This window comes from Nicotiana sylvestris, chromosome 6 (genome assembly GCF_000393655.2).
Source record: "Nicotiana sylvestris chromosome 6, ASM39365v2, whole genome shotgun sequence".
Taxonomy (NCBI): domain Eukaryota; kingdom Viridiplantae; phylum Streptophyta; class Magnoliopsida; order Solanales; family Solanaceae; genus Nicotiana; species Nicotiana sylvestris.
Genome location: NC_091062.1, coordinates 37,209,170 through 37,237,098, shown reverse-complemented (window position 1 = coordinate 37,237,098; position 27,929 = coordinate 37,209,170). Strand labels below are relative to the sequence as shown.

Genomic DNA, 27,929 nt, shown 5'->3' with positions numbered 1-27,929 from the left:
AGAACCTTCATCTTCAAGTGTAATTAATCCATTTTCATGACTAGTTGACTTATGGGGGTGGGTGGTGTATTAAATATGTTGCAATGTCGGTGACAGGTGATCATGTGGACGTTGAATTCCGTTTTATTTTGGAAATTCAATCAGTTCTTATTGATCTTTGGCCCCAACTTTAGTAGCCACGTGAACTTACTCCGCTATCCTAAAAAGCAATGTGAACTTTTTTTTTTTTTGAGCAAAAGCAAACACGAAATATATATATTAATAACTAAGGAACATCTAGTATATGATTAACATAAAATGCACCACAAAGGACGCATTGGTTCCCTAAGCTTGCCAACAATTGACAAGCTTAATTGCATAACAACTTTTCATGGATAGTAATTTCTAGTCTCTCACTTTCTACAAAATCTATTACATCCATTGGTGGTTTAACAAAAACTTTTTTACTGGTCTTCTGAGCATTATTTCTTCCTGCTGCTCCAAAAACTTGGCTATCCATTCGTAGGCTCCTTTTTGTTAGCTGGTGAGCAATCATATTCCCCTTCCTGAAAGTGTGTTGGAGAGTAACCCTCTGCTGGTGCATTAAGGACCTGCAATCATTAACAGTTTTATTAAATAATTTATTACCTTCCTGTAAAGTCTGGATTACCTCTAAGCAGTCTTGCTCTATTTCAAGTGGGCAGAGATTCCACTCATTTGTTGTCCTTAGACCTTCTCGTAGAGCTTTCAATTCTACTACTAGTGAGCCATTTGCATGGGTTGGTTTTGTAAAACCAACTACCCAGCTACCATTTGCGTTTATGAAAATACCACCTAAACCACAATTTTGGTTATAGCTATGAAAACTGGCATCAACATTCAGTTTGAACCAACCCCTAGGAGGTTTGAACCAATTGATTTTTATTGGTAATTTGGGAGGGTGAATAGAGATTTTTTCTGTGAGTAATTTAATTATATGGCCCTTTGCATGATTTGAGAACTATTGATCTGGTGGTAGTGCTATTGTGATTATTATTATTTCTGTTAACCCAAATGTGTCAAATGATGAAGGAAAAGTAAGTGTTCCATTTTAGGAAATCATGATTAAGAGGAAAGTTTAGGTCCTTTATTTGGGTAAGCCAATGTTTCCCATTTTGATTAATATGGTGGTGCCATTGAAGGTCGGACCAAAATTTGTTGACAGCTTTGCATTCTAAGAAGATATGCTCAATTGATTCTTCATAAGGGCTTTTACAGATGGGACAGTTAGGCTCAATGTTTAGTCCAATCTGTGAAAGGTATTTTCTGTAAGGGATTCGATTGTGAAGGCATTGCCATACGAAGAATCTGATTTTATTGGGACAGTCCAATTTCCAAATCCAGTCGAAGTCTAAATAAGTGTTATTATGAGATTCCAGAAGCGTATAACAAGACTTGGTAGTAAAAACCCCCTAGTGGTGAGTGACCAAATAGGTAAGTCAATTGAGGGACCCTTAAGACGAACTTTTATTTTAGTGATATTAGCTAGTAAGTCCGGAGGAAGAGAGAGGGTTAAGCAGTCTAAATTCCAATTGGAACCATCAAAGATATCTCTGTATTTTGTTGAAATATCCTTGGAGGAAGGGGGCCTATTACATGATTCCTTAGATTACCAAAATTTGGGATCCAATTGGTCTCCCATAAGTTAAGATTGGATTGAAAGTGGGGGGACCATAAGATGCCATTGGAGCAAATTTCCCACCCTTTGCAAATGCTTTTCCAAGTGAAGGAGGATCTATTCATAGAGGAACTATTACAATAGTAAGAGATGATAAGCTTTGCCCAAGGAGTTAATGCATTTGTGAGAAGTCTCCAACTTAAGCTAGCTAGAGTGCATAGATTTTTATTAAGAGCCTTGTGGATGCCTAAGCCACCGTATGGTTTAGGTTGGCATATGGTAGGCCAGTTCACCATGTGAATTTTTCTTTTCTCTCTTGTGCTACCCCATATGAAGTCCCTTTGGACTTTATCAAGCTCTTTTAGGGTTTTTTCTTGGGGAGGAGGGTGTATTGCATGTAATGGTTTGGGATGGAATTAAGGCATGAAGCTGCAAGGGTTGTTCTTCCTGGCAAATTAAAGAAATTCATTTTCCATGAGGCAAGTTTAGTTCTCATCTTATCAATAAGGAATTGATATTCCCTAGGTTTTGGGCTATGGTGTAAGAAAGAAAAACCTAGGTAAGAGTCAAACTGTTACTTCTCTTAATTCCTAAAATAGTGGTAATGTCGGATAAGAGTATGGTTGCAATTTTTGGAGAAAAGTAGTTTTGACTTTGTAGTGTTGATACATTGACCGGATAGAGAACAAAACTAGTCAAGGCCATTTTTAATAGCTTGACAAAATTTAGCATTAGCTCTAGCCATTAGTGTAAGGTCGTCAGCAAATAATAAGTGGGAGATTTTAGGACATTTATAACCTAAGGATATAGCGTCCCAATTCTTGATGTCCACTTGATGTTCTATATATCTAGTGAACATGTCTAGGCAGAGGATAAAGATATAACGGGAGATAGGGTATACTTGTCTAATACCTCTACTTGGTTGAAAGTAATTCGTAACAGATCCGTTAACTAAGATTGTTATTTTACTGGTTAAAATGCAACTCAGTAATAAATTGGAAAATTTTGGAGGGAAATTAAAGTAATCCAGGGTGTGGCGAACAAAAGACCATTCTAAACGATCAAAAGCCTTTTCTAAGTCGATTTTAAGAATCATATGGCCCTGCTTGCCTTTCAGTTTGTTAAACTTAGAAATCAATTCCTGGATGATGATAGCATTATCAGACGCTCTTTTGTTTTTCATGAAGCTAGCCTGATATGGACTGATCAATTGATCTAGGAAAGGTTTAAGACGGTTGGCTAGAATCTTGGTGATTAGTTTGTAAATAGTATTGCATAAGCCAATAGGTCTGAAATTTTTAATGTTGTTGGCATTATAGATTTTGGGAATGAGGCAGAGAAGAGTTTTGTTTATTACCGGAGGGATTTCCTGATTGTTAAAAATATCATGACAAAGATTGCTAACTGATTGCCCTATGTGATACCAATATTTTTTAAAAAAGAAGGGGTGCAAACCGTCTGGACCAGGAGATTTAAAAGGTTTGAACGAGAAGACAGCTCTTTTAATTTCATTGTCTAGAAGGGGTGTCTAGATTGTCTAGGTTTATCTTATTACATCTGGATTGGGGATTTAGGGGGTTAGCCCAGATAGAATGTGAGTGAGAAGAAATAAATGTAGAGATAAAATAATTTTGAACATGAGACATAATTTGGCTATGATCATTTATCCAATCACCAAAAGCAATGTGAACTTAATTAGTAATGGTATAATGATTTCCAATTTATTTATACTATTAATTATTTCTTTCATTCTGTTGTGATTTCTTGTGATTTCTAAAAATAGTTATTTTAAATTATTTGTCATTTTAAAAATTTAAGAAAAAATTAATTATTTTATTTCACTTTACTGTTAGTAGTAATTATTCTTGAAGATGAAGATGACACATAAATAGAGTAAATATTCAATGAAAAAAAATTATATCTTAAGACATAAATGAGGGTAAAATAATCCAAAATACCTTTTAATTAATGTTTTCTTAAGAATCGTGTAAAAGAAAAATACAGAGACGGAAGGAGTAAGTAATTCTCATGTATCAAGACAAGACTCGCACCTTTTATAGCTAAAGAATGGTAAAAATTCAACTGTCACTGAATTTAAGATCTTATTACTATGAAGGTCCGTCTAAATTTTATTTTGGTAAGCACATTTGAAAAAGTAATGAGAAGTTTTTAACGCATGAAAACTTGTTTGATACAACCCAAACAAGTAGATATTAATAAACTAGATGCTTTGTTGCCACGGGCCCAACACTACAGTAGCATATTCCGGAATCCTTTCTTTTGATAAGTAATCAAGCTGTTAAGTATGTCACACCAAATAGGTGTTGATATGAGTACATCCATAGAATTACAAAAGATACAGAAGCTGGAAAAACAACCATGGGGTCCTACAGAGTTCTTGAATGTTATGAAGGAACTAAAAAGAGTGTCTAAGCTATATACATCATATAAATTAGGTCCAAGAAGCTAACAGTTGAAGACATTTGTATTCCCGTGGCTATGTTGTAGATTCAGTATCTTTTGAACATTGGATTTTTTTTTCTTCCAAATTGTCTACAGTATAATAGTGTCCGAGATGGCCTTATGTTCCCATCTTCATTATTAGCCAGTTCTGGAGTCGACTAAAGATCACCAGCCACGATCTTCAAAAAGAAATAAGAATATTTGCATAGTTTAGTAGCTATAGAACAGTGCAAAAAAGAAATGGCTAATCTCTTTAGAGAGAATGGAGGAAAGGTGACATCAATTGCATAAAAAGTAACCTCTTCCCTGCAAGTTCGCCTGTGTCAGTAGTGTAGCTGTCCAAACAAAACCAATAACTTTGAGTGGATCATTACATTTCCATGCAAGTTTCTACTGCCAGTGGCAGAGGAAGGCTTGAGGTAAGAAGATTATATTCTGTTAAAAGAGGAGCAACATAAAATCTACAATACTTTATCATCAATGTACAAAATATATCTTCACCAGTCCGGTTACTCAATTTAGATTAGCATTAAATATGTTAGTCTAAGTTCAATAAATAATACAGATTTATAGTGAGCCATGCTACTCTTCTCAAAAGTTAAGACTACTGTCTGATATACATATATAGTTGATAACTTGATAGAGTATGTCTTCCTAGTGAAAGACTGTGACCTTAGATTGTTCACAGTTTTAGTGCTACATCTTGACGTGCTTAAATTTCTCTATCTGTTCTCTTAAATTTCTTGAACCTAAGAATAAAATATTATTCTCCCTGCCAAGAATCTACCCATCAAAATGTAATTTGACTATTCGAATTAAATTTGACAATTATATAATAAAATGCCTTATATGAATCCTTAACTTAAAGAAACTACAGAAAGACAGCAAGTACAAAACCTTGCATTATACTTGAAATAAAAGAAACTTATGAAATTAAATAGCGTGACTCTTCCACTCTACCTCAAAAGCCAAGAGCTAGCATAGGCTAAAAGACACATAGTAATTATTTTTCATATCGAGTAAGAAAGCAATCCTTCAAAGGGAAGGTATAAGTATCAACAAAAACATCACAAAAAATTATGGAACCCACAGTATAACCACAACATTTTAGCTAAGCTGGCAGTAATAATAAGTAAAGTAAGTGCTATACATGAAGGGAAGAGGAAAACATAACGGTGGTGCATTTGAGTAGTGCTAGCTCCGTATAGATTAAATGTTCAACATGTTTTAAGTGCGAATACATCAAATTGTATGAAAAGAAATTATAGCAACCAAAGATGACCAAATAAAAACTTCACAGATTTATGCTTGGATAAATTATTATTGTTGTAACTTTTTTGTTTATTTTATTCTTCTTCAATTTCTATTATATAACCGTGCACTAAGCACCAATCTGACAGATTAGTTACTAATATAGAAGTACTACTTTAAAAAAATACACAATAGTTTCTTTCGAATATAGAGATGGAGTAACATAGAGATGATCAACAGTAATTCAGACTGAGGAGGATCTTTTGCCTTATTAATAATAAAATATGGGTGATGTATCAACTGTTTTCTACTATTAGGGAAAATTTTAATTCCCTTTCTGAAAAAGATATAGATTTCTCTGAATTTAATTGTACCTCAAAACTGACTTAAAAGTGAATTCATGTTTCTAAAGCTAAGAAAAATTCTAGGAGAGTCAAATGTATGAAGATCAAGTACTTCTCCAAATTAAAAATAGTACCACTTATACTGCTATATCCACTTTTTTAGAATACGTGCTACTATGCTTTGGAGAAAATAGTATAACTTACAGCATTGACCTCCACTTCTTTCAGAATATTTACTACTACAGCATGCGATTCTTCTCTGCTGGATTTTGCTTTTGCTTTCTTTCCATTTTTTGCCTTCTCCTAATCCAAAAGGGGCAACAGTCAAAATATGTGAAATATACACAAAGTTCATGAGAGAATCTGCTTGGTGCAATGATAAAGAACCATTCTGTCAATCTCCTAACACAGATGGACAGCAGATCCTACGTCCTAAATGATCACTGGCATTACAATATATTTTTTGAATTGACACGTTACAACACTCATTTTGAGGGGGGGAATGGTAACCCATAGAATTTCTTGCAACATTACTCGTCATAACAATATTTCAAACAGTAAACCAGAAGATCTTTATTGTTATTACAATAGAGAACAATGGAAACACCTATATTGTATTGAAATTAACAATTGGAAAACATAACATTACATATCTTCCTTTTCCGATAGATTGGAGAATTTTTCAAATTCCAAGCCTTGATCTTGTCAGCAGTAGTTTGAGTTGCACAATTCCACTATGACTTAAAAATTCTCTTCCTACACTAACCAGAAAGTGAATGAAGATATTATGCAATCATATAAATTTGTTTATGCTCTCTGATAAAAATAGGGGGACCATGAGCTCATAATTAAAAAGCTAATGTGCCTTCAAGTTAACTTTAATCACAAACCCTGTGTTTCATGTATAATTTAAAGCTACATTAACAAATAATCAACTTACAACGGGATGATTGTGAAGAATAATCAATGGCTCCTTAATATCTTCGAGTGCCCCAACTAAATCTAACTCTGCCAACCCTGCAGCCAACCTAATGAAGACACTTATTTCAGCAATTTGTTGTTCACGTGTATTATGACCATCTAGACAAAGCTCAAAGGTAGCATTTTTTAGCAAAGCAAAGAAAAAGTAAATATCTTCCTGTTTAATAGTGCCTTAAACCTCTATAATGAGCATGACTTTTTTTTTTCTATAATTTTTTCACCATTATTGAGACATTGAACCTAGTGAACTAATAGAAGAGCTGAATTAGAACACTCATATAGCCAAAGACTGAATTCTGATCTTATACGATCTAAAATTTATGTAACCTCGTACGTCTGAAAGCATAAAACATAACAGAAAATTGGGAGCACACATATATCTTTTCAAGTTTTTTAATGTTGAATATCTGTTATGTGAAGTCTTTTGAGTAGATGTTGATAATCTAATTGCAGACTTGGTTCTTGAACTTTAATGAAGCCAAGATTTGAAATTTTTTTGGCCATGAAACTACTGAAGTTTGGTCATTGATGACTGGAGACGTCTTCACTTTTCTTCTCATAACATCTCTTTAGCTTTCTATTTTTAATCACTATCACACAACGTCACTAATCGGTCCTCCCATAATTCTTAAAATTTGTCGAAAATAATTGGTTCTAGGCTTTTCTGAATGTTAAGAAAGAGAATGTTGGCTATAAGCATTGAAAATTGGGAACAAAAGGGTGGTGAAGCCGATGAAGGTTGCAGGGCATATGTTGACATCCAAATCAAAACCTGCCAAAAATTCTCATCCTTAATTTAAGTCATACATCCATTTTCATTTTTCCATATTTGTTGCTCCTTTTCACTTTCTTTTTTTCAATCGCTCCTTTTCTCTTTATTTTTGATGTTCGGGTTAAGGATTTCATTATATTTATCCTTTTTAGAACTTGACATAGAGGATGAGTTCAAAACATATTCTAAGTGGACCTTTTTAAGTCATTAAACAAATGGTTTCATTCTTCATGGATACAGATGAAAATAAAGCAGTTGTTAAGGTTCATCATATTGACTTCACATGGAAATGTCACTTTGAACATACTTAAACAGGCAAAGTTTACTATCACATTTTTAATATTTCAGCAACATAATAACAGGCAAGATTTACTATCAAATTATTACCTTTTCAGCTAGATAATGATAGGCATATCAAAATTAGGCACAACGATTGACATGCATTACCTGAATTAAGCAACAAAAGAGCCTAAAGAAGGGGACTACCAACAAATGACCATCAAATTCCCATAATCAACATAAGGCTACAATAAAAAATAAAAAAAAAGAAATAGGAGCGAAGAAAAACCGCGATGAAGTAACGGATGCAGTGAAAGCAATAACCACAAATACTTGTTGTAATTTACTCGAGAATTAATAAGAAGTTCAGCCCTTACCTCTCAAATATGAGGGCCAATGATCACTATGGTAGTTTCTTGGAGTCATCGCTCGTTTCTTTAGCAAATTTTTCAATCCGTAGTTTAACATCTCAAGCTCCTTAAATTAATAAATTACTCACATAGAACACTTATTGGAGTAAATACTAATCAGAACCACGGTTTCTGATCTCTAATGAGAGAATGAAAAACGGAATAGTGTAAAAAAAAGGGTAAGGAGAATTGAGAAAAACCAGAGAAGGAGAGCAATTAAGAAAAAATACGGTAGAGTTCTCTAATGGTACTCTATCGTCTAAGTTGTAACACAAATGGGAAGTGGAGGCCAATTCTCTTAACACGTGTCATCAGAAAAAGAGCAACATCGAAGGCTGCTGAGGTCAAAGTACTGAAATGCCCATGACTAACAATCATTATTCCTAAAATACCCCTGTTCGTACACTCTAACTCCCATTTCTATATATTAGTAAAGTAATTTATATAACCCTTCGCGTGAATCACTTATACCTAGTGCTGACAAAATAGTTAAAAAAATACAGTTAATTGCTCATATTATCTACTAAACATTGTGTTGGATAATGAATTTTTTAAAAACAGATCAAATATGGATAAGAACCATATTATCCATTTAGAAAATAGTTAACCAATGGATAACCAATGAGTTTAACTTTTACATTTGTAAAGCTTTAAATTAGGAGTTCCTCAAGTTTGTGACACTAGGAATTCTCCCAAAAGTGATCATATTCAAGAAGTCATGAATATATTATCCATATTAAATATGAGTTGGGTCAGATAATTTATCCGTTTTTTCATTACCTATTTTTGACCCGAACCACATCCGACCCGACCCGCCCGTTTGCCACTCCTACCTATACCAAATGCCTGGTCAGATCGTCAAAAATGTGCCTGTACTTTGGAATGGATCCAAATTATGCTGTATATAAGTGAATCCTCAAAATAATTTCTAATCCTAACACTCTCGGCAGCCTACAATTCGATAGCCTGCCAATGCCGAGGGACATGCCTTACGGAAGGGAACAAATCAATGTGTTCATCGTGTCACGATCCAAAATCCCTTCGAAGGAGTTGTGATAGTACCTAATCTCTAAGCTAGGTAAGCCTAACATTAATTGAGATGACACTTATATTTGCTAAATTTAAATTAAATAACTCTCAACAAATTACAATTCCCAAAATCGATGGTACAAGTTATAATTCTTTCTAAGAATAGATATACAAAATAAATACATCACTGTTCCGAAACAAAAGGAACGAATGAAAATAAGTACAAATGAAGGTGACTCCGAGGCCTGCGAACGCTGCAGCAGGTCTACCTTGGGTCTCCACCGCACAGCTACTACCGATCGGATACCTAGATCTGTACACAAAAAATATACAGAAGTGTAGTATGAGCACACCACAGCGGTGCTCAGTAAGTATCAAGATTAACCTCGGTGGGGTAGTGACGAGGAACAGTCAAGACACCTACTGGTCAATGAAATGAACAGGATATGATAATAAAATATCGAGATAAAGATAACGAGGTAATATCAACAACGGAGAGAAATCAAAATACAAACAGTAGGAACAATAAAGGGAGAACATGGGTAGTAACGAACGATAACCAAGTAAATCAGATAACCAAGTAAATCAAAACTGCATAACAGGAACAGAGACAAGTAAGAATGTATTCAAATAAAAAAGACAATACCAACTCAATCAATCACATCATGTCTAATACACAATCCCACCATCTCAATCCGCAGTTTCTCATATCATAATTCGAACTTCCGAACCTTCAGCACACATGGCACCTTGTGCCCCCATATTTTTCCATCTCACTTTTAACAACAAAATCCACATGCTATACAATACATAATGTCCGTACAAATACACTCAAGATGTTCAAGAAGTCTTATTTACCTAATATAAGTAAATTACAATTTCTAAACTAATTAGGAAAGCCAGCGAGAAAAGATGAAGTTGTTTCTTTTGAAATCATTTGAGTAAAGAAAGTACCTCTTTCAATTAAAATACAATATCGAATAAATTATTACTTTTAACATGGGAGTTAATAACTTAAAACTTAGTAGAAATTTCTTTTTTAAGTAAAATACAACCTCAGGCGGTTTAAGGGGATATAATTGAGAAACTAATTGAATTAACAATATAATAATCATTGAAGTTTGAAGTATTGGAATGTATATATATAAATACAGCGAGGTATTGAAAACACTATAGGTTCCAATACAAAGGATCACAACAATAAAGGGATTTAAACAGTTAAAACACTTGAATTGATAACAACAATTAAACACAGCAACAGAAAGTGCACGGCATCACCCTTCGTGCTTTTACTCTCGTTCTCACCATAAGAATCAATATTCACTTTTATTCTTTCTTGCTGCGGCGTGCAACCCGATCCCAATCATATAATGATGTTGCGGCGTGCAACCCGATCCCAATCATATAATGATGTTGCGGCGTGCAACTCGATCCCAATATACAAATGAACACCAATCACCAAAGAATCCTAGTAAGGGAACAATAGTATAACAACAATATCCCGACAAGGGAAATAATATCATAAACGATAACATCCCGGCAAGGAAAACAATATCATACTCCCTCCGTTCCAATTTATGTGAACCTGTTTGACTGAGCACAGAGTTTAAAAAAAGGAAGACTTTTGGAGTTTGTGGTCCAAAACAAGTCAAAAAGGGACCCAGAGTATTTGTGTGGTTATAAAATCTTCTCATTAAGGGTAGAATTGTAAACTTAAGCTAAATTGTTTCCAAATTTAGAAAGGGTTCATTATTTTTGGACAGACCAAAAAGGAAATAGGTTCACATAAACTGGAACGGAGGGAGTAAGCAATAACATCCCGGCAAGGGAAATAATATCATAAGCAATAACATCCCGGCAAGGGAAACAATATCATAAACGATAACATCCCGGCAAGGGAATCAACAAGTACATAATAAGGGTCACGGAAAAACCAAGAAGCACGATAGCCTCAACAAAACAACAAGACATAATAAGCACGTGATAACTACATCAATAACCACAAAAATTGGACATGTACATATTTGCACGAAATCATAGAGGAACTCACAATCAAGAAGTATCAAAACAATAAGGAAGACAATCACTTCAATTAAGACAATTAAGGGTCAATGTAGCACGTAAGAATTGGAGGAAAGCTAACGTCATATGGAGCATGTAGAGGCAATTTAAGCAATTAGGAAACTCAATTATAACGGGTGTAAGTACATGATTTTTGCCCAATATGAGAATTACTCCCAAAAATTCAAAAATAAAATGATTTTCCTTGGTGTGCAATTTTGTGATATTTTTGAATAATTATTTGTAATTGTCTGTGCATGTTTAATTGTTAAATTAATAAAAATATAAAAAATATCGCATTTTGCATGTAGGATTTAATTCTACAATTGTTAGTAATTAAGTTTGTTTTACAAAAAAATAAAAATTACAAAAATAGGCATCGTTTGCATTTTTAGCATTTAATGCCCAAATATACAATTTTATGCTTAATTATTACTTAATTGTGCGTTAATTGTTATTGGGGGTTAATTTGCGCTTTTATAACTTAATTTAGTTCTTAATAATAATTTAAGTATTTTTATAATTTAGTTTTAGAAAAATAAAAGAAGAAAAGAGAACAAAAATACAAAGAAAAATCAGATTGGGCCACTTCTTCAAATTCCAACCCCAGGCCCAAACAATTGTCCAACCTTCCCCATGATCCGGTCCACTTCAAACCGGGTCGACCCTATCCGCCCCATTAACCCAAATACCCAACACCCTTCTTGATTTTTTTTTCAAAAAAACACAAAACAAAACAAAAAAAAAAGAAACAAAAACCCTAAAAACACAAAAAGGATCCCCCCCCCTTCCTTTTGCTTCTTCTTCTCCAAACCTTCCAAACCCCACCTCCCATGGCTGCCCCTTGCATCTTCTCCAAGCTCATCCATGGCTGCCCTTCCCCCGCCTCTTCTCCTTCACATACACACACACATACACACTTCTTCTTCTTCAAGATCGCGAGGGTTTCTTCTTTTTCAAGTTTACGTTGAATGTCGTTGCTTCCTCTTCCTCACTTCATGCTGTGTTTTCCAGCTCCCATAGCTGCTACTTCTTCTTCGTGTTTCGTCGTCAACCCGTCGCGCTGCTGCTCCGTTCTCTTCTCCGAGCTGCTGCCCCGTCGCCGCTGCTGCTGCCCGTCGCCGCTGCTGCTGCCTGTCGACGCTGCTGCCCGCCACTGCCTGTCGCTGCTGTTGCGTTCCAGTTTTCTTCTTGATGCATACTTCTTTATCTTTCACCTCGAATGATGTTTGTTGCTTCGACGTTTTCAAGTCCGTTTATGTCCCAAGTTCCGTTGGTTTCGTTTAGAGTTCGTTCGATGTTCGTCGTTGGTCATTTACGGTTAGTTGTTCTAAGTTTTATTTCATCCATAATTTGTTTGATATTTTTAGATTTGGAATTAGTATAAGTTTGCTTTATTTTTCTTATTTATTTTTAGATAAAAATTGTTAGTTTAATTATATTGTTGTTAGATTTAAGTGGAAGATTCAATTTAATTATTTTTCAGTTTGTTCTATTAATTTTAAGAGGATTTAGTTTTAATATAGAAAGGTATTAGTTTAAATCGTTCAAATCCGTTGTTTGTTGTTAATATAGATTTAGTTCATGTTCATTTTGTTTGAAGTTCGTTTTTAATTTAGTAATTTAATGCGAAGTTATGCTTTGGTTTTAATTTTTGGATCATGTATCTTTGTTATAAGTTTTGTTGGATTTAATTTAAGAAAGATTAGTTGATTATTTGAAGATTAGTGATTTGAATATGTTTATTTGTTTTGTTTAAGTTTAATTCGAAGTTTGAATAAAGTTTGTTTGTTATTGTTATTGAATATTTTCATTCATGTTCATACTTTGTTTGGTTGATCTTGAATCCGAAATTTGTATAGTTTGATTTCTTGTTTATCATTTATGATTATTTCTTGAATTTGTCTCATAATCTTGTTTAAGTTTAATATAGGAATTGTTGGTTGTAATGTTGTTAGAGTTGATTTTAAGTTCAATATTATTGAATTTAGAAATCTGAATATACTTGTTTGTTGTTGTTGTTGTTGAATCTGAAAATAGGTTTGTTTGTTGCTAAAAATATTGTTCAATCAAAATTTTAGTTGTTCTTTGTTGTTCAATTTGTGTTCATGTGATTTGTTGTTGAAATGTTGAAGAAATCATGTTCATGTGATTTGTTGTTTGAATTTGTGTAGAAATTGGTCATATTGGCTATATTTTGGTTGAGTTTGATTAATTGATTAGTTATAGCTGATGAGGGTAGTTTGGTAAATTGCAGTACGTCCAGGGGTAAAATAGTAATTGCAATAAGGTCGAAGGGGTAGTTTAGGAATTGTACATTTTGTAATTTTTTATGTTAAGCATGGGGGACAAAAGGTAATGGGGTGTAGGTGATATAGTTGTTTAATATAAATGGGGGACAAGACAAAATGTAGTGGAGGGGAATATGGTAATTGTTTATGGTAGCCATGGGGGACAATATATAATGGGGTGAGGTTGATATATTTATTTAATGTAATGGGGATGAGTGGGAAGATAATGGGTTTGGTAGGAGAAAATGTTGATTTATTAATTGATTTAAGGGTTTGGGGATGTGATATATATAGAAGGCTTGATCAGATTTTAAAAAAAGACAAAGACAAAAATAGAAGAGAAGAGAATATAAGGGAATAGACAGAAAAAAAACGGACAGAGAGAATAAGAGAGAGAAAAAAAAAGAGCTGAATATTTAAGAGAGAAAGAAAAGTTCCGAAAAATATTAAAACTTTCAAATAAAAAAAAAACTAAAAAAATCTTCTGCTTTCTTTCATTGTTTGAAATCAGCATTAATTATTGTTGTTTCATCAAAGCTTCAAGCTTTTGTTTTGGGATTACTACTCCACCAGTTTGCAAACTCTGTTCCTGGGTTGTTACTGTTGCTGGACTGTTGTTGCTGTGCTATATTGTTATTACTGCTGCTGATTCTCATCTTCATTTTCTTTTGCTTCCAATAGCAGGTACACAACTGACACGCTGGTTATTGTAATCCGAAATATGAAGCATGAATACGAAAATGAAGAGTTGAAATTCTAAATTTACTTTAATTATATTCTGAATTTTATTTGTATGTATAAATTATTTAGCTTGTAAAAATCAGAATCATGTAGCTATTTAATACATATAGTGGAACATCCGACGATAGCTTAACGGATGAATTATCTACATACATTGCCTAAAAATAAATAATGGAGTAGTAACTTCGTCGAGTCAAAAATCAAACGAATAGGCCTTCTAGTAGGAACTTGGTAGGAATATTATTTAGTTAAATAATATTGGTCAATTTCAGCATGTAAATGGTTTAGGATTAAAATTAGATTGCTAAGTTTTTTTTTAATTTGACAAACTGAGAACATGCCTTGTATAATGTAACTAGGTAGTAACATGTGAATAAGACGGCCCAGGTCTAGTTTTATGTCATACACGTTAGGCCTGGGCCCGCAGTGGCAACGGACTGTCCGGTTTGCATCATTTTCAGATTTATGAATCATATTCAAAATCCATCTATAACAACTCAAGCATGTAAATAAATTAAGATATTTTCTCTTTTATTTTGTAGAGACAAATTTAATAAGAGAAAAATGTAGGCATTTTAGGACTGTCCTTTAAAAATAAAATGAGACGAGCCTCGCTCAATAAAATGCACCAATTGCGGGACCCTCAATAAATGTTTAATTGAGTATTTAGAATTCGGGATGGACTGTTTAGTGAATTCCACAGTCTTACCCAGAAATAATAATACGCTAATCGCTTTAGGCACGACTTTAATAATAATACATTCCTAAACACGGGTGCGCATTTATGCGACCCAAATTCAAATCCCAAAACATTGAATAAAAAATACATTCCGGATCGCGGGTGCATTTTATGTGACGCGATCCAAAGACATGTTTTAAACAATGTTCACATTCTTGTAAAAATAATAATAACAATTATGAAAGCGGTAAAAAGATAAAACTTGCACATGAGTGTATAATTGTATAAAATCAGATAAACAAGCCGAATATGATAGTTGAGCGACCGTGCTAGAACCACGGAACTCGGGAATGCCTAACACCTTCTCCCGGGTTAACAGAATTCCTTATCCGGATTTTTGGTTCGCGGACTGTAATACAGAGTCATTCTTTTCCTCGGTTCGGGATTAAAATAGGTGACTTGGGACACCCTAAATCTCCCAAGTGGCGGCTCTGAAATAAATAAATAAATCCCGTTTCGATTGTCCTTTAATTGGAAAAACTCCTTCACCCCCGCGGGGGCGGAAAAAGGAGGTGTGACAATGGGATACTTTCCACATAATAGACAAAAGGACCTAAGAACCCTAGAGCAAATTTCCCACAAATAAGTCCGAGCACACACTCGTCACCTCGCATGCACAAACTACAATTAGCATAGAAGACTCAAATCATAAGGGGAAGTCCCCCACACAAGGTTAGGCAAGATATTTACCTCAATCCGGCCAATTCAATATTCAATTTAGCTTTTCCTTTACCAATTCATCAACGCTCGGCTCAATATAGTCAAAAGCGACTTGAATATATCAAATAATGCAAGAGAAAACAATTCCAATGAACAAAATTATGATTCTATACAATTTACAAAAAGTCAACAAAAGTCAACTCCCCGGGAACCCGACAAAATTTACAAAAAACGAACACCCATTCCACTACGAGTTAACCCATACAAAAATTATCTAATTCCGATACTATTTGGTCATTCAAATCATTATTTTACATTTTTGAAAGATTTCACAAATTTTCCTTTAGATTCTCATGAATTTGATGTTACATCTAAGATATAATCACAAAATATAGTTGGAAATTGATTAGAGACATTTACCCAATGATTTGGAGAAGTTTGGGTCTTTGGAAAATCGCCTATTGAGGTTTAGGGTTTGAGAAAGTTGAAAAATGGGTGAAAATCCCATCAAAAATCTCACTTAACTGGCCTCAGATGTCGCATTTGCGACCTATTGCGAACTCTTGCAAATTGCGAACAAGGCAGGGCTGGCAGAAGTCGCATTTGTGACAAAAAGTTTGCATTTGGGAACTGGGCATCGCAATTGCGATGAAAAAGTTAGCATTTGCGATCACACCAGAAACCAGCAATTTTTCCCGACACGAAAATGAGCATAACTTCCCCATACGATGTCCAAATTCGATGATTCTTTTTTCTATGGATCCGTAATTTTGATATGAATCTAATGGCTCAATAAAATCTGAATTTGGATCTCATTTGCTCAATGTGGCATCATTTTTGCTTGAAGAAACGACGATGAAGCATCCAAAAACAAGCGCAACATAGCCTAAACCTATCCGAAATTCACCCAAGCCATCGGGGTACCAGGCTCCGGAACCAAAACACGAGCCCGATACCAACGAGTTCAAACATTAATTTATTTCTTTATTTCCTTTAAAAAACAGCACAACAATTTTCTTCAAAAATTGTTTTCTAAGGCTAGGGACCTTGGAATTCAATTCTGAGCATACGTCCAAGTCCCATATTTTACCGCGGACCTCTCGGGATTGTCGGAACACAGATCCGGTTCCGTTTACCAAAAATATTGACCAAAGTCAATATTAACCAAATTTTAACTCTAGAAATTACTATATTTTTTATATTTTCACACAAAAGTTTTTCGGTTTCACGCCCGGACTGCGCACGCAAGTCAATACACATAATATGAAGCTGCTCGTGACCTCAAACTACCAAATCGGACACAATTGCTCAAAACGACCAGTCGGATTATTACACACAGTCTCAAAGGACGATATCTCCTAAAGCTGCAGCAGAACCACACCTATATTAAGGTGTGTCATTTGATATCTTTTTGCTGAAAAATTACATTGTAGTCACACTTTGCTGAAAAATTACACATGGTTTCTTCGTGTTTTTAATTCTTTATATTTTGACTCCTCTTACTGAAATTATGGGTCTATCACTGTAGCAGAGGAAAACCACCCAGGGAATGAGAAGAGGTGCTTGATAACTCGCCTAAATAAAAAAACAGAGAACGGAAAAGGATAGCAGTTCAGCACAAAATTACTTGTGTACATTGAAGTAAAATCCAGTACAACTGTTGGCATGCATGTGCAAAATGGAAGACATATTCTTATTACTTGATTCCTCTTCCAAACACTCCCTAGCTTTCACTACATACATAAATTCTCGCCCGTAAAGGCAACATGCCACCGCGGCCTTGTAAGTCAGCAGTTCCCAATCACCTGCACTCAACAAGTAATCACAGTATTAAGAAACGCACTAGCAATATCTAAATAAGAGCATCTAAAAAGACGAAAACCCCTTAAAAAAGGTACTGTGCCTTACTAAAAAAGCAAAGTGTCTTACTTCAGTTAAAAACAATCAAAAACCATGATATCTTACTTTATAGTAAGATGCCGTACTTCAGCGGGCCAAACGGAATCATTGTAATTTTTTAATAATTTGAATTTAAAATTTTCTAAATTCATCTATCAACCAACTGTAAAGTCAATTCTTGGCTTTGGCATCATATACGTTTAGTATTAAGAAACTAGAAAAAACTTAAGAGCTCAATCACCAGACGCTCTCTTTTTGTTAGGGTCCATGCACTTTTCCACAACTATTTTCAGGCAAATAAAAATCAAGGTGATTCAGATTTCAGAAATACGTGATCAGAGATTGTCTTCAAACCAAGTGATCCTATGCAACAAAAACAGATACACACAACCTTATAATCACCTCAAACCAAGATCAAGCCCCCAAAGCTTTAGTATTTGGACCTTTATTATGGTAAAAATGTCAAGTAAATTGCATGCTAACAAGAAAGGCATGAAGCTGTACCTGAACCAATATCTGAAGTGAGTATGCTCTGGCTGAAGTGACGTGTCAGCCACCATCTGCAACGAAACGTCCAAGACTTGCTAGATTCATAATTCCTAAATATTTTTGGAATCTGATTTATCTGGTTCGAGAAATTTTGCTTCTCACTACCTTCACCATTGAAGCACACAGACATGCAATCTTCTTCACACTGAGAAAGTCTCAGGAAGCAACACGCTAACTCCTTCCATGTGTCACATTTTGCAAGAGTAGCATCCAAATGCAAAGCTATCATTTCCACAAGCTTTTCAGTGCTATACTCTCCTAAGGTTGATGAACCGAGCCCAAGAAAACAGATAAAACTCAATATACAATGAATAGTTCATCAATCACAAAGGTATCATTTGAGACAGTTTCGTATAATGAAACATTTGTTCAGGTTGAATCAGAAGTGAGTTCAACCTGAAATGAAATCATGCAATCAAATGAAATCATAATATGCTATTTTTTTCTGCTATTATCCTTTCATGAAGAGAAACTTGAAAAACATGCAAGGACTTCATATGCATGAGCTTAACACAAATACAAAATGAATCAGAAGATGTCAAATATCTCTCTATTTAGTGCAACATAACAAAAAAAGGGTTATATGAAGGAAGCATATTGATTGAATTCTCCTTAAGATTCTCCTTCCTTCAATAATTTTTGAGGACCGAGAAACTCATCTGGAGCCGATCCTTTGGGCCAACAGCAGTCTTTGAGATTCGGGGATGCTGGGTCCACCTCTCTATCCTTCTCCACTTAAATACCACAGTTAGTTTGCTTGGCACAAGGCTCGAACATGTGACCTATGACACAAGTCCCTCAACCTTTGCCAATTAAACCCCTGGGACCTCTCCTTCCTTCAATATTATGGTCATCTTGTTGCACACAGATGTCTTCATTGATCAGGTAGAGAGTTGAGGGGTTGTAGAATCTGTTGCACTAATCTCATCAAGTCTCTGATGTTTCTGATGATCATCTGCTATAATCAACAAATCTAGAACTAGAGTACCTTGCAAAGCATAGGTCCCCATAGTTTTCTGCGAATAAACAGAGATGGTTTCCTTCTATTTTGAGATCTGAAATTCGCTAGTACATACATATGATCTCTTTCTTTTTAATGGCACTGCAGATCGTTCAGTTTTCCTGATCATTTTGGACTGATGAAGGCTAGCCTCGTAGCAATGGAGAAGCACTCTGCGTTTCTATGGGTGACTATGGTTTGAATCGTGGAACCAGCCTCTCCAATGAGGCTGTCTAGATTTGCCTTCCCCCAGCCCGTCTGGGCACGAACCTTCTGGCACTGGTGTCCACTTTTCTATTAGGACAGATACAAACACTTGCCACAAAATTGTCCAAAATGGAAGGGGCAAAATTATTGGATTTGAACATAAAATTAAGTAATATTATTTTTACACTTTTGAAAGGCCAAGTGCACATTGGTTAGAACGTGCTGTCATCTCCTTATATAGTCTTGGCCGGTACATTTTTTTTTTTGGTGGGGTGCGCCTGGCCCGAGCAGTAGTGCAACGCAATAACGACACGCAAGACCCAGATAGCGAGCTACCTTAATGGACCCTCCTCCTTAAAAAATTGAGTTAATATCGTGTGGACCGATGGCCCATATATTAGATATATTAAACTTGATAAGAACCGATGGCCGGTGCTCATTTCATGAGTTCACTTTTGGAGTTAGAGTTACGCCCAAAGTTCAATTTTTTACATGGTATCAGAGCCAGGTTCATCCATGTTCTTGGTTTATCCAATTTTGGGTCCACAAGTTATGTTGTTCTTAGATGTCATGATTTAGATGTGTGGGGATGTTAAGTGCGCTCCACATTGGCTGAGGGAATGAGTTGTTTCCTTATATGATCATGGAAAATCATCCTTCATAGCTAACTATTGGAGTTGAGTTAGGCCCAAGGTCCATTTTCTTTATAGAACGAATAGTTTGTGTAAGGAAATTATTGAGCATTATTTCTTGCATGTGTGTTCCTTAAGTCGGTACTTCAAACCTTGTGGAAGCACTAGGATTATTGTGTCTCTTATCTCTTCAGGATGAAGTTAATAAAATAATTTTTCAGGTAAGGTATGTACCACTTCTATGCAAGCTGATGAGTCTCCCTAATGAGTGGCTACAAGTAGGATCCTTTTCCAAATTTTCCTCAAACATTGTTGAAAGTTTGACATAGTTACCACTGTCAAAATGCTCCAAGATAGCAGCTTTCAACCTGCATGATTAAGAATAAAGAAACCAGAAGAAATCAGATGTAGTGAGTAAAACTGGAGAAAGTAATAATGCTCGGTTGTACATCACGCACTCGACTAACGACAAATAATGCTCAATTGTACATCAAACATTCAACTAAAGACACGACAAGAAACTCAATACGGCAAATTGTTTTAAATTTCCCTGGTAAATTTCCTTTGTTTAATAAAGCATGCCTGACGAGAAAGGATCCTGACTCATGAGCACTCGGCTACGCGGAGCAGCGCATTTGTGTTAATAACGTTGCACAAAGGTCTTAGGCAAATGAGTTTTGTTTGTCTATGGAGCACGGTAGCTGAAGAGTGAGAGCAGTCGGACAAATGATGGTACAAAATCTTTGCAAAAGACGGACCAACTGAGAAAGGGCTGGACAAGGCAAAAGAACTTTAATCATTGTGTGACGCAAGAGTTTTAACAACGGTAATTGTCTGCTGATGCAGCAGTAAAAGACAATGAATCATACCGTGCAGAACAGGGTACCTTGCACCTAAAGTACTAAACAATGGACCTTCCAAACGGCATACCTGCACTAAAGGTCCTAAGAGAAGATCACTGTACTTAAAATATCATATGCATTGAGCGGGTAATTACTAAACACCGAGTGACATTTGAACAACTATGATGTATGATCCACCTTGGTTAAGAGAAACTACAGGTTGGATCACTTTCCATAAAGATCTCTAGCAAATAGTGAAGAAAAGTTTAAGTGGCAACATCTATTAAGCAGTCAACACCACTTCAATGTTTAATCATTCACTTCACATCAAATCCAATATCAGCAATACTGATATCCTAGGCACCAACACTGTTTAGTCAGAGAAGTTCAATACTCATCATGTCATTATTTTCTAGGCTACATTCAACTTTTCACAAGGAAGAAACAGTTACCTCAACTGAAATGATGTGTCGGAGTACGGAGAAAATTTTTCCACCTCATCAAGAGCCTCCTTTACCTGATCCCCGAGCAGCAGCATCTGCCAAGATATTGATGTTCAAGAACGTGAAAAAGATATTATATAAATATATCTCTCACAACTGATACATAAATGAGATGGAAATTTTTTTGACAATATTCTTGAATTCTTTAGCATTTTTCCTTTGTATTCTACAATTCTTCTTCCCCCCCCCCCCCCAAACCCCCCCAAAAAAACCTTCTTCGCGAAGGCTACGTGGAGGTGTCATTCAGCCAAGCCAAGTCCTGCTTGCTCAATAAAGTGAAAAGGCCAGTAAGCAAGTTCAAACTTTAATTACAGATTAAGTTTATATTTAATATATGACAATAGACATTAAGAATTATATTAGGAAACATCAATATCTTACCATGCAAATATCCTTTCTATGCATCTTGATTTTATCAAGATATAATATAAAAGTAGTATATATTAACAAGTCTTTCATAGTAGTAGCTTTTAACGTTCTTGAACACAAACAACTTAAGATGAAACTAATTTCAGGTGGTGGGTTTAATATACAAGCTTAATTATGAGCTCGAGAAAGATGGGATAATGTGAAAATGCACGAACTTCCTAGCATGTCTACATAAAAGCAATTCCAAATACAGTTTGAAAATATACAGTATGAATTCTTACTTGGACATAAGCAATATTACCTGTATTAAAGGATGAAAAGCCTCGAGTGCTGGTGGATTCGAGTACAAAGCATGTCGTAAATACTTTATTGCATTCTTATAATGGTTATTACGCAAGGTCCGGTGCATAGCGAGGTCATCCTCTAAATTTTCATTTGAGGAAGGCAATTGTAAAGGCAATAACCACAATGGAAGACCTACATTTGAATAGAGTAAGAAATATCAGGATTTAAATCTTTTATCACCAAGACGAACATAACATATCCCAAATTCCATACATAACAGACAGTAATACATGAACTTTGGACTTTACAAAATCTGCACCTAGCCGAATACACAATGTCCACCTTCACAGGGATTGAAGGGCTTAGAAATTCCATATTGTCTTCACCTCATATCAACTGCCTTTTGATCCTTTTGACAACATTCTAAGAGGATGTCCACTCTCCTAAAATAGTATCTTCCTCGTCTTCATATCATCCTTTTAGTAAACTGAAGCATATACTTAGAGGCCCATTTCGCCACCATCCAAAGTTAACAATGATTAAAAAGCCTTAACGTTTTTTCCCCATATTCGTTGCAGATATGTTTATCCAACAATCCAAAATGAGGGAAGGCTTATGACCACTGCTGCCATTAGCCAGCTGCTGCTCCCACTCATCTGGAAAGCTCTCAAACGGCACAAAGCAGATTTAGAGAATACTTGCCTATAACTTCATACCTATGCTATTATATGTAACTTTTTTCGGCCAAGTATACACGATGCTGATACTTGTAAATTACCTAAACTCGAAGCAAAGATCAGCTTAAGTATTAGTAGCTACAAGCATATTATAACCTGTACAAACTAAATATAATTATTCGAATGATTTATGAGACAAGTGCATTCTAGAAATCATCGATAGTCAGTCATCCATTGTCCCAACCTTCCTTTTAAGACAAATAGATAAAGGGTCTAAGCCCTCACAAGAAAAAAGGGAAAAAGAAAAGAGAACTTGTTTTTTTCAGTCCATGTTACACATGTACTCAAGTCCAAGTCCAACTGCCAGAAACCAGGCTCATAGGGTTTTCTACAAGTAAAAACAAAATTTGCTACAGAATTGAATTCCAGATATGACTACATAGAAGCATAGAAAATATTTAAGCCATGAGCACAACTCACCGCGACTGTAGAATATGGAATGATAAGGCACATCACCACTATGACCCATAGAAGAACCTTCATGATCACTTCTTTCAGCAGAATTCATGTAAAAATCTTGTGCCTGAAAATTGTCATTTCGTGTTTCTCCCGGCACATTATCATCAAAGACCACAGGCACTTGTCTCAGTTGACTGAGATCAACTCCCGAGATCTCTTTGTCATTCCTAATAGAGGTGTTTGAATCACAATGTAACGGAGAATTAGCCTCTTGGCCTTCAACAGCATCATGCCTCTCTGAATTTAAAATGGACATATATATTCTGTCCTCGAAGTTCTCTGACTGCACCGGGCTATCAAATCTGTCCAACTCTGGCAAATGCAACTCCTTCGGGATAGTAGAATACCATAACTGATAAAAAGTCAGGCCCACAACTAAATTAGAGACAGGATCACTCTCAAAACCACGTTCCTGCATGACACTGACACAAATCACAGCCAAGAAGGGTACATTAAGCCTTTGGAATTTTAACAAAAATATAAACAGATGCTACACTGAATTCCAACAAAGCAGTCATCTTAAAAGAAAGGATTTTGCGGCTTTGCCACCAAAAATATGACTGACTATTGATACCTACATATTTGTGCAACAATTTTTCACACTAAACATTGATCACTGAACAGAGAGGATTATTAATATGCAACTCATGTTTACTTGGTTTAAAGTTGGACATCGAGAGAAACGGAAGAAGGTAATATTGCTCAATCTTACTTGATTAGACTTCATGGACACATTTTAGATTAACATATCCACAATGTTTAGCGAAGACAAATTATGATTCATCTAAATCCAGATGAAATATATAACAGAGAGTAGTTGGAATCCTCAGAAATATAATGGCTGCGCACACACTCCTGTCAAACCACCCATTTTTAAAAATTAAACTAAGTATATAATGTTAAAATTCTTTTTAGTTATTGGAATAATAGAAATCATCAATGGCCTACATCTAGTTTATACAATAATTGGTGTCATACTAAAATGTGGAACAAGCTTGACACAGCCTGAATGTGTAATCAGTCGTTTTGTTTCATGTGGCATACTTCTCCTGCCTATCCTTGTGTCAACCTTGTTCTCCAAGCATACTACTCCCTCCAATTTCAATTTATGTGACACACTTTCCTTATTAGTCTGTTCCAAAAAGAATGACATATTTCTATATTTGAAAGCTATTTAACTTTAAATTTTTCCTTTTACCCATTTTACCTTTAATGAGAAGCTTTTATAGCCACACAAATTGATGGTCACATTTAAGCTTTTACCCTTTAAACTTTCAAGGGACAAGTTCCAAAAGTCTTCCTTTTATTCTCAAACTTCGTGCACAATCAAACTACGTAAATTGAAATTGGGGGAATATTGTTTATGAGAATGTGAGTTCTTTAATATTCAATGAACAATCAACTGGGGGGTGGAGGACTGGCAGGGCTCTTCCCTTACTCTTTTGACGGAAATCTTTTTTGAAATGGAAATTTTTTTATTGATAAAGGTACTAAGATGGTAAAAGAAAAGTACATGACTCTTGAAGGAGCAGAGGATACGGTACTACATCAAGTATGCAACTACTTCCTTCAAACAGTTCTAAGAACTCCATGCACTGATCCATATTTCCAATTTGCATGCTCTTACACCAGAAGAAAAGATTATGCAACACTTATTCTTAATAGATGTTCTGACGATTCCTGATCCTCCTCACACAAATAACATCTGTTAAAAAGACAAAACCTCTTTTTTTGGAGATTATCCTGGGTTAAGCAAGCTTCCCAGATCACAATCCGACCAAAGGCACGCTACTTTTGACGGAGTTACGCACCACAAAATATCAAAGAACCTGCTCTTTTGACAGTGTTAACCACACTACTGTAAAGATTCAAACCAACAAGCAAACAGATTCTTAAACGAAGTTGCAAATAGAATTATTGTTCTAACTGTTAATGAGGAGTCTTTCGCTCCAGAGAGTGTCACTTTCCTCTGCATGTGATAGCACAATACTATTAGATAAAAATATTGACACGATTAGGAAAAAGTCAGATATAGCTCAATAAAAAAGACTACCATCCTAGACCCCTTTTTAGAACTTTAGTTCTTTTCTCAAAAAAATAAATGAAACTTTCTTCTATTAATAGGCAATTGATTTTTCGCCAACCTACATGAGAAAGATAAAAATCATCATTCATTACAAGACAAGAACTTACGATAAGGCAGCCTGATGAGCGTCCTCTGTGTTCCCGCATTTGAGACAGAAAAGGATGAATTCCAACTGAACAGCAAAACGATCCTGCCACAAATTCAAACTTCACAATGAGCTACCATAAAGGTGAAATTCAGTTCTATGGCTACCAATTACAAACAAAGAAGTGGCATAACATCACCTGTACGATATGATCCATATTATGATAAGCATTTACTAAAGTAACTACAGCAACCAAAAAATGCACCATCTGATCCAGTGAATAGACTTCCCTTTCTTAGTCCTAGACACCTCTTTATATATGTCTATTCCTTTTTTGAAATGGGAAAAAAAAGGAAAACACATACATAAAGAGGTATCCAAGACTAAGAAAGGGGAACTCTTTTCCTTTATTATATTGGATTTCCCCTATAACAGAAAATAACAACTTGCTTACTCTCTTTTTTTCCATAAGGGTTGGCCATTTGAGCACTATCACATTAGGTGGCAATATTTTATAGAGCAAGGAAGAGATGTAGCTAGCTCGATACTCTATATGAAATTGCTTAAAATTTTAAATAAAGACCTAGAAAGAGATGCAGGTAGCTTGATACCTCAAATAACAATGCATATAAAGGAATTCAATCTCAAACTTCACTATCACTAGCATCCTGTGACTTACATTACATAATATGAAGACATAAATCCAATTATAAACATGATAATCAATGGCACTTTTCCCTAAGAGGTCCTGAACAGCCCCGTGGCTATCTCAACTGTAACATGTCAAGCATTTTTATCAAACTTAGTTACAGAGGCCATATAATTAAATCACTAGTACTTTAACCACCTTCAAAACTATATATTTTATATTAGTGCTTCCTAAAATAATAATAATAATAATAACAACAACAAAAATAATACCTGCTCTGTCCCAATTTGTTTGATACAGTTCAGATTTCCAAAGTCAAACAGGTTTTTCCTTGACCACGGTTTTTTCATATGCCTTTTAAATATATTGAATTATTAATTACTGTGACTTATAGTACTTGTTATATAGTTTTCAAATATGTAAACTTATTTCAAAAACCTTAAGTATTCTATATCCGATTTCGCGATCAGAATCGAGAAGTTTGACTTTCGAAATTCGAACTGCATCAAACAAATTGAGACAGAGGCAGTAATAGTCACTAGACTTAGTTTTTCCACGAAAACAAATCTTGTTCTTTATAACTTTTTGGGGTTAATGAAAGTAAATTTACTAACACATTGCACATAAAGGGTACGGAAGGGCGGATATACAGTGTAATATATGGGTGCGGCTGAACCCAATAGTTTTGACCTAGACCTTATATATGTGTTAAGAAATCCACAAAATATGAACAAATACTAAAATCCTAGCCTGACAGTACTTAACAAGGAAATAGTAAATGTTACAGAAACACTTGAAAATGATCAACTTAGAGAAGCACGAAGCTAATGAACAAACATATAAGAAATAATATATTCTTTTTTTTCCTTCTAATATTTACCTTCATGGGCCAGTTTTTCATAGGTCCAAGCTTCTTCATCCAAAGCTCATAAATATTCTGTATCCTTCTAGTACTCATAGTGTCACCTTTTATATGCTCAATAAGCTCCAAAGTAGCCTAAAACCGTATTAAACCACATTAATAGACCATAACTATTCTACTGAATAAAAAGTTTTTTTAAAACAAAAACAAAAGAAAGCAATTGTGATTAAATTGTCCAGTACCGTAAACTTGTTCCGAGTTTTCAATATGGCTTTTTCTTGTACAGTCCCTTTAAGAAGTACGCTTAATACACCACTAGCCTCAGCCCATTTATGTTGCCGCATCAATTTTTGCAGTAAACGCCGAAGTCTTCGCCTATGTTCAGACCGTAAACTCTGAAAATCTTGGTGTAAACTTCCTACACCTCGCTTTAGGCAATAACTTGGTTTTGAATTTGCTAATATGATTGCGTTTAATCTTCTTTTTTCGGTGGATTGGTTAATTCCACGATCATAATCATCTTCAGGCCTTCCACGTTTTCTAGGAGTGGATTTTTGGGCCGTTGGTATATCTTCTTCCACATCCATTGATGGTTTTGTTTGGAGGTGAAATCTCTACTTTGAAATTGCAGGGTTTAAGAAGAAGAAGAAGGGACTTGGGGTTTAGAGATTTGCCCTACAAAGATTGGTTGCTTTTGATTTTTTTATTAGTTGTAATTTGTTTTTCATTTATTAACCTTTCTTTTCCAGATAATAATAACCTAAAGCGAAAACTAAAAATAAATTAAAAATACAAGAAATAGAAAAATCAAGTTGAGTTTAAATTTGACTTGTAATAAAGGGCTAAATACAATTTAGCCACTTAGGGTCGTTTGATTGCCGATTAGAATTATGCAGGTAATAGTTATACATGTATTAGTTATGCAGATATTAGTTATGTATGTATTAGTTATGCACGAATAAGTAATGCGAGGATTAGTTATGCATGTGCTAGTTATGCAGGGATAAATTATGCAAGGATGAGTTATGTTGGAATTAGTTATGCGGTAGTTATATAATGATTAGTAATATAAATGTAATATGAGTGTTATTTATTCCGCACCTACGAT

General features: G+C 35.0%; 1 protein-coding gene and 1 long non-coding RNA gene across 5 annotated transcripts; both read right to left on the bottom strand.

Moving 5' to 3' along the window:
* Window positions 1–3,894: 3,894 nt before the first annotated feature.
* On the bottom strand, window positions 3,895–8,401 carry LOC104213564 (uncharacterized). 4 transcript variants are annotated; one of them, XR_707671.2, is made up of 4 exons: window positions 8,104–8,401; window positions 6,635–6,722; window positions 6,344–6,455; window positions 3,895–5,997 (listed from the first exon to the last, which is right to left on the bottom strand). It is a non-coding gene; the product is annotated as an uncharacterized lncRNA (long non-coding RNA). The 4 variants fall into 4 exon arrangements; XR_707670.2 differs by having other exon boundaries at window positions 6,344–6,450; XR_011400503.1 differs by lacking the exon at window positions 6,344–6,455 and having other exon boundaries at window positions 3,895–4,534; window positions 5,899–5,997.
* An 8,867-nt stretch (window positions 8,402–17,268) lies between these two features.
* On the bottom strand, window positions 17,269–27,519 carry LOC104213558 (uncharacterized). Its single transcript, XM_009763088.2, has 9 exons — window positions 27,064–27,519; window positions 26,840–26,956; window positions 25,333–25,415; window positions 23,101–23,561; window positions 21,960–22,135; window positions 21,239–21,324; window positions 20,179–20,312; window positions 18,061–18,363; window positions 17,269–17,462 (listed from the first exon to the last, which is right to left on the bottom strand). Exons 1-9 carry the CDS (start codon window positions 27,406–27,408, stop codon window positions 17,281–17,283), a joined length of 1,887 nt encoding a protein of 628 aa, XP_009761390.1. The 5' UTR covers window positions 27,409–27,519; the 3' UTR covers window positions 17,269–17,280.
* Window positions 27,520–27,929: the final 410 nt, after the last annotated feature.

What these genes read in the sequence shown, in the direction of transcription:
- LOC104213558 (XM_009763088.2), bottom strand. Translation starts at nt 27,408, where the DNA reads ATGGATGTGGAAGAAGATATACCAACGGCCCAAAAATCCACTCCTAGA. An exon ending in CTTTTCATCCTTTAATACAG is followed by an intron (nt 21,325 to 21,959) that starts GTAATATTGCTT and finishes ATATCTTGGCAG; the next exon opens with ATGCTGCTGCTCGGGGATCA. An exon ending in GACACATCATTTCAGTTGAG is followed by an intron (nt 20,313 to 21,238) that starts GTAACTGTTTCT and finishes TTAATCATGCAG; the next exon opens with GTTGAAAGCTGCTATCTTGG.